Below are 12,458 nucleotides of genomic sequence, written 5' to 3'. Positions count from 1 at the left end.
GCGCATATAAGCATAACCAATGGACATAAGACACTGGGGGATAGGGGAGGCTAGGGGACTGTCTAGGGTGGGGGGAAAAATGGACATATATGTAATACTCTTTGTAATGCTTTAAGCAATAAAAAAAAAAACACAAAACCTTGACCTGTGCTTGGACTCTGCTACAAGCTGCATCCGGCATCGGGCGGGGTCTGCTCTCAGACACTCCAGGTCTCTCTGACCTTGGCCCAGGTGAAATGCTGGGCTCTAAAAGTTTAAGGCTCCATCTTTTCCCCAGGCATCTTATCTCAATAGTAAGATCTTTAAAAAGTTACTTTCCTATTATAGTCAGTATTTCTTCAATACCTATAATTATGGGAAATATTTAGTTTCAAAGTCTGTCTCTTGCTATTTTGCTACTAGAGAATCTAATATAGTATTTCCCAAAGTGTGTTCCAGAGAATACCCATGAAATACTCTGATATAGTTTACTCACAAAAAGATCCTATCATCAAATACATTTGAGAAACCCTGTATATCATGCTCCCCTCTTAGACCTTCATAACATACATCAGCATTTTAAAAGCTCTGAGAAGTCCTGCATCAAAAAGCCCTTTAACTTTATTTAATCCAGTATCTCACAAAGTTACTTGATCAAAATGCCTTTTTTTAATCCCCAAATCATCTAGCCAAAGTGGTGTTTCAAGGAATATAACGCCAGTAGGTTATATTTTGCTAGGCATTATGTGCAGGGCGCTATAGATATTTTAATTCATTTTATCTGGGTAACAAGATAAGGGGACGTCTACATATTCCCTTGGATTAAGCCATGAGTGGCAAGACTGAATGAAAGTCTGGTAGAGAGGGTTTCTTGGGCAGGAGACCTATTGGAGGATGGTCCCCATCTCAGCTCTGCGTGGGGCCAGGCTGCTGCTTTATTTTCAGTAATAATCTTATAAAGCACTTTTTAAAAAAGAGTTTGGGAATGGTGGAAATGAAAGCTATAATGTTATTATGTAAAAATGAGAAAAGATGGGATGTGTGGTTTGGGGACTGACATCAATTAGAAATTCTAGACACTCTAGCTTCACACTCTCAGCAGCACTGGCCTACTTAAACAGGCCGGAGAAACCCAGTGGGTTCTACGCGGGGCCATCGGATTAGACTTCAGTGTTAGCTAAGCCCCAACAAGAACATCTGCTCTGGAAAGTAGAAACCCAGAGCTTGATAGCCACTCTTTGTTTTTAAGGTCCTCTTAAATCAAGAAGTGCAGAGCCATTAGGTGCCAACAAAACGAGTTAAACCACAAACTGTGATTTTTTCTTTTTACCAATAGTGTCTTTTATTTTTATACAGCAACCTAACAGCAAAAGTTCCAATAAAAATAGCTCTTACTGAACATGCAACCATATGCCAGGTGTCACATAGACTGCACACTTTGTGTTATTCAAGCCTATGAGGATGTTTTCCTATTTTACAGCGAAGGATATAAGGTTTAAAGAGGTTAAGTGGGGTCGCACAGCTAACCAGTAACAGGCAGAGACAGGCTCCAACCCAAGGTGACGGAGGTCAAAGCCATAGCTCTTAACCTCTCCAGCGTACTGCTTGGGTTTCTCACAGGGTCAGTTTGCTTCTTCTCATCTCCTTGTGAGTTCGTGGCTTTGGAGATGGAAAGTTCAGTGGATATTTCCAAGGTTGGAAGGTGACATGTTCTCATTACTGTTGGCATTTGTTTCATTCCTATTATTCCTATCCAGGTCCTGGAGACTTCTACTGCTTTTTATAATAAGGAGGCAGATGGAAGGAAATTTGTCTTCAGGTGGTGACACACTACAATATACAGATGTGCTATAGAATTGTGCACCTGAAACCTATATAATTGTATTAATCAATGTCACCCTATTAATTCATTTAAAAAAATAGAATAAGAAGAGGGAGTCAGAATGGGTCTTGAGACCAAATAGATCTGTGTTCGAACCTCAGCTTTGCCACTTACTAACTGTGTAACCTGAGCCAGGCAATCTCCCTGTATCATTGTGATCTTATCTGCAAAATGGGTTAACAGCATCTACCTCATTGCTGTCAGATGAAAGGCAGGGTAGGCTAGAGGCTTGGTACATGATTGGCACGTAATAAACTGTGGCTATAGATAAGCATTAAAACACCGTGAACTGATGTTCTTTTATGTGACTCATAACATCAAGTCTACATAAAATATCTGGGAAGAAGCAAAATGAGAAAACCACTAATGGACTGCATTGTGATGATTATCCTATATAATAAAACCCTAATATGCAAATCGACGGAATGGCAGAACCACTGGTCGCTATGATGTGCACTGACCACCAGGGGGCAGATGCTCAACGCAGGAGCTGCCGCCTAGTGGTCAGTGTGCTCAGCCAGAAGCTGGGCTCATGGCTGGTGAGTGCAGCAGTGGTGGTGGGAACCTCTTCGGCCTCTAGGGCAGCGCTAATGACTCCTTGAGGGATCCCGGACTGCGAGAGGGTGCAGGCCAGGCTGAGAGAACCCCCCCCCCACCACCACCACCAGTGCACGAATGTTGTGCACCAGGTCTCTAGTTTTTAATATCAGGCCAGGCTGAGAAAACCCCCCCCCACCACCACCACCAGCGCACGAATGTTGTGCACCAGGTCTCTAGTTTTTAATATTTCCACCCAGAAGACTGAATACAGGTTATTTTATGCCTATGTTCTATTGGCAAACATTATAAGACTCTGAGCAGACAACAGTGCCACACCAGCAGTGCTTATGAAAGCACTGTATGCTTCTCTGCTAAAGATATAACTTGATTGCCCTGAATGTACTCTCTTGGTTAATACACCAAGCAAGTGGGAGATCATCTGAAATACCTTGCCTACCATTTAGTGTGTCAGAACATACAACTCACCTTTAAAAAATGCAGAAGATTCATTGCAAGGGAAGGCCGTGCTTATACATACAAATGCGTGTTTTTTTTTTAAAGCAACTCACCCGTGTAGTGCCGTGAGGCTGCATGATCTGAGATCCTTCACCTTCGCAGAAACGAAGTAGGATTTTCTTGCTCGCTGTGTTCCAGGCACAGCTGGCGAGGTCAGAGGTCGTTCTGGCAGCAGGACGCCAGCTTTTGTAAACTCCTCTGCAAGGGCTGTTAGAAGGACCTGCTGCAAGGCTGGGCCCTGTATGCTAATCGATGGCTCTAAAAAGTCCTTTCTGGGGAAGGGGGATCTGCATTGGTAGCAAAGATGCCAGCAATACCTCTGCCTTGAACTTCTGGGGTATTAGAGTGCTGGCGGATTGAGAGGAGTCTTCAAGCCATAGGCCACAGATAATGCCATTACGTCTTGACGGGCTGCAGCTTGTGTTCCCCTGTAGGTGCTGTCATCTTGCAGGGTTGCTGTTGCACAGGCGGAGCAGGATCATCTGAGGAGGTAACAGAATCAGCAAAGACAACGCTGGCTTAGGAGACATGGCTTCCAGTCCTGGTCGTGTCCTGTGTTTGATCTCAGATGCACCCGGCGATGCTCTGATCCTTCAATGAGACAAAGATGTCCCTAAGCTGGTGGGACTTCCTGCTACCCCAGCTACATCCGCATTCTCATTGTCCAGGGGATGTCATATGTGCATCCTCACGTATCAAATGAATTAGGTCCTGCTTCTGTCGCACATTTCCAAACGACTTTCACATTTACCATCTCGCTTTGAACCCTGTCACAAACCAGCAAGATAGGAAGGGCAAATACTTTCGCGCCATTTAACTTATTACTAACAGGCACACAGAGAAGAAGTGAATGGCAGAGCGCAGATCTCTGGACTCCCATTCCTGGGCTTGCACACCAAATTAATCCGGAGTGGCCTTGTGGGATATGTGTTAAAGGACATGCAATTGGATTCTTTGTGGGAAAAGAAACTAGATAAGTTGCATTAAATTACTACAGAAGTAGGGAAAATACAGTTCTACTTCCCTCACTGAGAGTTTACCTTTGAATCCCTCTGTGAGATGGATTAGAATGTTTTGTTAGGATTTGAGAAATATATAATCCCAGAAAAGGTACACCTCATCTTCTTTTTAAGGGGTGATTCCTCCTGGGACTTCTTTACATTTGGAAAAATTCACTTTCTTATTACATTCTAAGGTTTGTGGCTTTAAATGCCACGGCATCTGAGTTTAACTTTTATTGGTGATATTTATGGTTATCACTTTCCACTGTCATCCTCTTCCTTTTCCTTTGTTTTGACTCATAGATACGATTTGATTTATGAATGAGGGCTTTTTGACTCTTCAAGATGCATTTTGGTGAATTGGTTCAATAACGTGTTATTGAAAAGCAAAATCCATGAGGGACATACTTTCCTGCTTCCTCTAAAAAAGAAACCTCATCAAAATCAACTTTATTCATTATCAGGCCATGTTTCTGAATGTAACGAGGACGACAGAGCCACATTTTTTGTTTGTTAAATATGTCCATGTAAGTATTCAATCTAAAATGTCAGCTTCATGACTGCTTCTAAAATTTGGAAATTAAATGAGTATCCTAATCCATCCTATATAATAAAAAGCAAATATGCAAATCGACCAAATGGCAGAACCACCAGTCGCTGTGACGCGCACTGACCATCAGGGGGCAGACACCCAATGCAGGAGCTGCCCCCTGGTGGTCAGTGTGCTCCCACAGGGGGAGCACTGCTCAGCCAGAAACCACAGCAGCACTAAGGATGTCTGACTGACGGCTTAGGCCCATTCCCCTCAGGGGATGTCAGTCAGACACCCCCCGAGGGCTTCTGGACTGCGAGAGGGTGCAGTTCGGGCTGAGGGATTCCCCCGAGTGCACAAATTTCATGCACCAGGCCTCTAGTAGATAATAAACATGATGTAATTCTCATTCTGGCTAAACCTGCCAGGCTTCATTGGGGGACTTTTTGTTATGCTGTGGCTATATCGGAAACAGGACCTGCCCTGTTCCTTCTTGGCACTAACATGAAAGGTTCAATGCGACAAAGGAAAAGCTTTGCTTTCTGTCTGCTGTCTGCATTATTCACACCCAATAATCATATCACATTGATTTGGGCTCTTTCCTTCCATGTGGCAGACATACTCTTATTTTTCTTCCTAGAAAATATAGCTTTCTTGCACCTGTTGTCTTTCACTAAGGCATTTGCCATCTGGCTTCCCATCTGATTTCACATCACAAACACCTGGAGAGCTTTGAGAAACACAGATCTTGAGTCCATAGATCTGGAGTGAGTCCATAGGCTCTGGAATCTGTTGTCTGCAAAGCTCCCCCAGTGAATCTTGTGCTCAGCCAGGTTTAGGAACCCCTGGTCCAAAGATGTGTATCAGAGGTCCTCAAGACCACCCACGGGTTCAGTGCATCTCTAGGAGGACTCAGGACTCAGCATATAGAGGCACCCATGGCTGTGATACACTACAGCAAAGTATACAAAGTATAGTCAGCACATGGAGTCAAGTCCAGAGGAAACCAGGCATCAGCTTCCAAGAGTCTTCTCCTCACCTTGTCACCAGGATGTGCTTAATTCCTCCCAGATGGAATCGTGACAACATGTGTCAGTGTTAACTACCAGTAAGCTCATCAGAGACTCAGTTTCCGAGATTCACATAGGCTGCCTCTGCTTAGCATGAGCCAGAATTCCAGACTCCCAGGAGAAAAGCAGGTGTTCAACATAAGCCACATAGTTTGTACAAACAGTTAAGGCTGAGGGCGCCACTCTTACAAGTTAGGGAATACTGGGAACTCTCCCCAAACCCTAATTCTCAGATGCCAGCGATGGTGATCTTGCAAACAGAATTTTTAAGGATAGTAGTCTCAGGCCTATTATGTTAACTTCTTTCTACACAGTATATTAACCAAGTTTCTGTATTGGTTGAAAATGGGTTGAATCTCCAGATGAAAATGGAGCTTCAGGTGATGAAGTCTGACATCCTCTCCCTTGAGGACTGTAATACAATTCATGCCTTGTCTTACTAGTAAATAAAGGGTGTCCCAAAATTCACGCAAGAAGTAATTTTGATAGGCTGTTTGACTTTTTTCTTTGCATTTTTTTGAAGTCTAAGGTTTATGCCAAAAAGCCCACGACCACCCACACCTTGAAGGAGGAAATTGAGCACTGTATCAACGAAATTCAGCCACATTTATGCAAAACGGTCATGGAAAATTTCAACAAAAGAGTGCATATGTGCCAGCAAAGCCATGGAGGCCATTTACCTGATATGCTATTCCATACATAACCCTATACTATGTACTTTATGAACCAATAAAAAATTTACAATTTTTAATTATAAACCTATGTTTTCTATCAAAATTACTTCTTGCGTGAATTTTGGGACACCCTTTAGGAAGCAGGCCAGGAATGTAGGGTATGGACCACCCACCCCTCCAAGACCATTTAGGTCCTGGCTCTAGTCGGGGCTTAGAGAAGAAGAGATAACTGGCTTGCAGACACAGATGTCCTCACAGATCACAGAGACACTGGCTCAACATGCAGCAGCTAACTCACTTTTTATGTTTTGTTCCCCTCTCCAGTTTTCCAGATGGGGTTGTGTCTTCTCTGATTTCTGGAAAGGCACAATTGTAAGTGATGAAATGGCATGATCAAAGCCTACTTCACACCCAAGTCACTGAAAGCTGTGAGGCACGTGACTCCCCTTCAAGTCCCCCCAAAAAGGCATAATTATGGAACACCACCCTGTGGGCCACCAGGAATATCAGTAGGCATCCATTTCTCGGTTAGCAGTACTTGGTATGACACTTTCATTTTCTGCAGCCAGAGGGGTCTCCCTGCATCTACGCCTCCCAAGGTCGCCTGGCAGAATCGAGCCATCTGCTTTCAGGCATGCGGGTGGCAAAATCAAGGGGAGACACGATTGTGTATCCTCATGGGGAATTTCCAGATGGAGACTCGAAATTTGTCTGAGTAGTTCATTATTCAACTGCATTTCGTTATTCGACTTGCACATTTTCTTCCTTCTAAACCACGAGACTTGCTCTGAGTTCATTTGTCTGTTTCCTTTTATTCAGTTCACTTATTCAAGTGAAGAGAAGAACAGCATGTCCCTTGTACAAAACCTTTCTGGAACCTTTTAATGGTAGTCATTATCACTTAGCCTTGCTTTTCAGGGCACAAAATCTTCTTATTGGACCCGTTTTCCATTATTTTAATCGCTTCTGTCATTTTTCTTGGACTCTTTTCCAATTTTTGCACATCCTCCTCGAAAGTATGATGGTCAAAATTGGACACAATGTGTTTCAACCCAAATAAACTACAGTATGACATATATGTCTAAATTTTCTACAAAAACTGTTAAAAATGATGTGCATTATATATGTATATTTTTTAATTATTCAGAAACATGAGACATGTATTCAAATGTTCTTTTGTTCGTTAAGGTCCTTGGTACAACACATACATTACCCTGACTATATACTAGTATTGAGGTATAATTCCCTGTCTGTTAAGACTCAGTTTTATTTTTTGAAGTTTATTTATTTTTTAAGACTCAATTCTAAAAATGTATATTAAGAAGCAAAGATATCTGGCAGTAAATGTATTCTGGACCAAACAAAATGGACTATGGGCCAGCAGCAGAGAAGAACTGCTCGTTCTGTGTAAGAGTAATGCACACCATTGAAGAAGGAACACACCTCAATCCTGGTTGTCACACTCTCCCTGACTACGATTGTCCCCTTACTTGTCTGGCACTAAAGCCCACCTGTACTTTTTCTCCTAGTGGAACTCTCCTGTGTCACCTACTCATTTTCAGCTGGTGGTCTACTGTGTTTGCTAGCTCTTTTCTGATCTGCCCATTTCTCCATTTCCCCTTAAAATTTACTTGTCACTTGTTATTGAATGTCTTCCTATTTATATACAACTTTCTATATTGTGAATATTGACATTTTTAATATCAAGGTAATTAAAAATTATAGTTCCATGCCTTAGAATATCCTCAACGCTTCCTGGTTTCATCATCTTGGGAAGTCCGATTGTATCAAGAGGTTAGCTCAATGTTTTTTACCCTCGAAATAAGTATTTTGAATAAAGCGAGTCCTGGGACTGACTGGGTAGGCAGGATACATGAGACAGATGTAGAATATTAGGAATTTTTACTGGGAACTCCAATATCACAGCCCACATCAAGTTCAGAGAGATGCAAAATCCAATAATATCCCCCCCCCCAAAGTATATTCTCAAACTATAAAAATCTCATTTAACAAAAATAGAAGGTAGTTTCAAAACAATAAAGAAGGCTTGGAAGGAAATCTGTGAAATTTCTGAGAATTGGATCTTTCAATATCATTGGGCCCAGTTGCCTAATTGCAAGGCAAGTGTTACAGGGCAGTGAGGTTGAAAAGGGCATTGACTGTCTGTCACCAATGGTTGTTTTCCTTGGCAGGAGATGTGTGTGTGTGTGTGTGTGTGTGTGTGTGTGTGTGTGTGTACTGTCTGGGGTGGGGAACATGAGGATAGAAGGTGTGAACCCCTGAGTTTGTACTACAATGTATACCTTTTCCAAATAGGATCTTACGATAAATGAAGATCAATCTATAGATGACCACTTGATTTGGTGGGTAGCTAATGTGCTATATTTATTTCACATATTTATAGTTTCCTTCAGATAATGTTTAAATGGGGTTTCAAAGAAGATGTTTCCTTGTAAACCTTTTTTAAAAAATCACAAATATAATCGAACCATGCAACTACATTCCACCCATGTCAGTGACCCCATTCCTATTAGAGACAGTTTGTTAAAAGTTCAGGTGATCAAGTCCATAGAACAGTGATGGTGAACCTTTTGAGCTCGGCGTGTCAGCATTTTGAAAAACCCTAACTTAACTCTGGTGCCGTGTCACATATAGAATTTTTTTGATATTTGCAAACATAGTAAAACAAAGACTTATATTTTTGATATTTATTTTATATATTTAAATGCCATTTAACAAAGAAAAATCACCCAAAAAAATGAGTTCACGTGTCACCTCTGACACGCGTGTCATAGGTTCGCCATCACTGCCATAGAAGCTAAATTGTGGAAAAGCATCATAGTGGGGAAAAGAATGAGAGCCTGTGGTTTAGAGGGTTATAGAGGCAAGATGAGCTTCCAAAACCATGTTTATTTCCAAAACGAGGGGTGAAGGCACACATTCATTAGAAAAGGAAGCTAAAGAACTAAAGATGGCAAGATTCTTTAAAACGACCGAGACTGAACTGGAAGCCTTGATCACGGCACACTCGCACCTCGCCACGCATGCTGTGGGCTGAACTTGGCCATGGAGCAGGAAGAGATGCGCGCTGTGCTTCTTGTTTGAGGGTGAGCGTGGCTGGACTTGGAAAGGACGGCTCACCTGCAGCCTGAACATAAGTTCCGTAACAAGTTCCACTGCTCCTCAGAGAGTTCAGGACCCAGGGCCAACATTCTCCTGCTCTTGCCGTCCAGCTCGAAGGCTCAGGAAAGTGAGCGTGGCCACGCTGGCTAGTGCTAACCCACGTGTTTCTGGGAAATGCAGTTCAGTATCGAACAAGTGTCATTCCTGGTCATTAGAGCTTGAGGATGCAAGCTCCTCCTGGAAGGACGCAGGGGTCTGCGGCTGGGAAAGAGCAGCAGATAGAAATGGACTCAACACTATACGTCTTCACGGCAACAGTCCACACGAAGACTCCAGAATCACTACAAAACACACAAAAACCAAACAGCCTCCATTCCCGTCCCTGATATGGGGAAAGGGCTCCAGCAATGTTGAGGGTTGGCGTGTGTGTAATGATAAAGGGATAAGGCATGTCAAATGGGGAAGAAAGCCCCAGAGCCCTTCCAGTCTGGGGAAGCCATTGTATCTTAGAAACAAGGGGTTTATGTGTGAGATGATTGATCCACTAAATTTTTCTTCACTTACATCTGACTTTTCAGTGGTAGGACTTATTGGAATTTGGGGACAATTCTGTTGTGGTATTAAATACAGTATTAAAAACTCATCTTGGTGTTGAGTTAATATAGTGACTTTCAGTAAATTGACTTAGGCCCACATTTCCTTTGAATCAAAAACAAAAAACTAGAAAATGTTGCTCCCTAAATAGGCAACAATGCGTTTTATAAGCACTACGGAGATTTAATAATGGCATGTGTGATTAATTCAGAAACAACCCCTGCCACTAGAGGGTTACTCAGTACATGGAATGGCCTCCCTCTCACATTTTTTATATGAGGTAAATGCAGGCCAGGGAGCCACTGAGCAGGCAGGCAACCCTGAGTACTGCTTGTAATCTTGGCTCCATGGGGATGTCTTTTGTAAAGATAAAAAAGGAAGGGGTTGATATTTCTATTACAAGACTCTGTAATGCTGGAACATCTACAAGCTTAAATAATGGTTGTGGGGTCCATTCTTTGATAATAAATGCCAAATTGTTACTTTAGTTATTTTTAGCACCATTGGGTTAGGGTGCACACTTGGCTTAGAATTCCATTTATATCATTATTTCCTTCCGCTGAAGGAAAATTTTTAATGTCCTCTTAAAAATACATATAATATGCCCAGTAAAATACATTGGCCAGCATAAAAATCAAAGGAAACAGTAGTTTGGAATATCGATCCACATTACTGGGGTTTTGAATTGTGAAATAATCAACAATCCTTCCCATCTTATCTCGGAAGACAAACTTGAACTTGTCACTGGTTTTCATAGTCAAGTTGCTGTAGTCGACGTTATCACCGGAAATTTCAATGGTGGCAAAGCTGATCTTCCGTTTAAAGCTGGAGATGGAGCTGTTGATGATGTTAGTAATATTGACTTCTTCCACTTCCTTCGGCATCCCCTAGTTCACAGACAATGCAGTTAGCTAGGAGGCTTGAGTCAGCAAAATAAATAAGGTGGGTATTTATACACTTGGAGGCCTGCGTATTGCATAATTAGGTTTAATAGAGAGTGACATTGAGCGCATCGGAAATTGGCTGGTAAGCCAGACTTAGCAGTCCTGTTGTCCTGCTTGTAGGCACTGATCCCTTGTCCTTAGCTCGTGTAATGGGAAGAATAACCATTGTTCACTCTAGCTATGCAGAGCTGTGTGCTAAATGCCAAGTTCACAGCTTTGAAGTTAGCTGGCCTGGGTTCAAATTCCATTCTGTCTCTCACTCCTATGACATTTTAGTCACCAAAATCCCTTAAAAATTGTATTTCCTTGCCTGCAAAATTGTGATGATATTAATACCTACCTCATGAGTCTGATTGGAAGATTAAATGGTATAAATTATGTAAAACACTTAGGTGTTTGAGGGATTTCATTCTGTTTCAGGGAGGGGGGAATAATTGATTATGAGAAATAATAGAAATCAGCAGTGTCTTGAGGGCTCGCCACAAACAGAAATAGTGATGCTCCCTAAAATTCCAGGGAATTGCCATTTACCAACATGTTGGGGCGACATAGGATGTGAGGAGTGTAGTGACCTCAGAGAGAACCGAGTAGAGATCCTTGGCCAGGCCACTTACTAGATGTGGAGTCTTAGATGAGTTATCTCATTTCTCTGAGTGGTAGGTCCCTAAACAGTAAAATCGGGAGGATAATGGTACCCATCTGATGGGTTGGTGGTGGACTGCGGGAGGTTGGTAAGCTGACTGGCACACAGCAGGTACACTGGAGTGAAGTGACTGTGAGACACATGGCAAGATAAGGGCTTTCTGGTTCTTCAGTGATGGATCTCGGTCTTTCTCCAATTCCCTTTTTGGCAGTCTACCGAATTCAGAACTTCTTGGTAATTAACCATTGTCTCCTTACGGAAGAAAATAAGTGAAATCCATGTCTACCTTGGCTGGCACGTATGATCATTTGCCTTTGTCACTTGGATGCATGACTGTGTGAAACACTGTTCACAATAGTCGAACACAAGGGAAAAGACACCTGGGTCTTCGGGCTCTGCCGATTCTTCATTTCCTCATCACTAGACCCTGTGTAGTCCTGGCACTCTGCTAAAGGTGGCACTTCTTCTGTATTAGATCTCTATCGTATCCTTTTTTTTTTTTTTTTTTTTTTTTTTTTTTTGCTTTTTAGCATGAGCTTTCATATGCCAATGTCTATCAACCTGGGCTTCCAAAGAATCCCAGGGTTCCGTGGGCCTGGAGAGAATGATTACTAAGAGCATGGCCTGTTGCCCACTGCAAGTGGGAATAACAGGTAAGTGTCGGCCTTGGGAGCCAAGGAGAATTAGCTTCCAATCCAAGCTCTAACTATCTGTGTCCCCTGGGAAAAGTCCCTTCTCCATCTCCTACCTCAGATTCCACAAGTATAAAAATGAAAAGGGCTTTACTGGGTTGCTATGAGCATTTTAAAAGATATAATACTTGCAAAGGGCTTGGTACTGTGCCTGGCACATGTGAGTGCTCCATAGATAATAGCCATTATTATTCTGAGAGCCAGACCACATTTCCAATTAGCGGAAAGCTATGCTAATCAAGAAATTTACCACAATTTGATTTTTTCC

The 12,458-nt window shown here is 42.3% G+C and overlaps 1 protein-coding gene across 1 annotated transcript in view; it reads right to left on the bottom strand.

Annotated features, from left to right (window-relative positions):
- Nucleotides 1-8,990: 8,990 nt before the first annotated feature.
- GABRP (gamma-aminobutyric acid type A receptor pi subunit) overlaps nucleotides 8,991-12,458 on the bottom strand; it is a 40,747-nt gene continuing 37,279 nt past the window's right edge. Inside the window, exon 10 of the mRNA XM_006765383.2 lies at nucleotides 8,991-10,798. Coding sequence (XP_006765446.1) covers nucleotides 10,496-10,798 — 303 coding nt within the window. The 3' untranslated portion in view covers nucleotides 8,991-10,495. The remainder of the gene's footprint in view (nucleotides 10,799-12,458) is intronic.

This window comes from Myotis davidii, unplaced genomic scaffold, assembly GCF_000327345.1.
Source record: "Myotis davidii unplaced genomic scaffold, ASM32734v1 scaffold399, whole genome shotgun sequence".
In the NCBI taxonomy this organism is placed as follows: domain Eukaryota; kingdom Metazoa; phylum Chordata; class Mammalia; order Chiroptera; family Vespertilionidae; genus Myotis; species Myotis davidii.
Note: the sequence above shows the minus strand (reverse complement) of the source record. Positions and strands in the feature narration are given on the sequence as shown.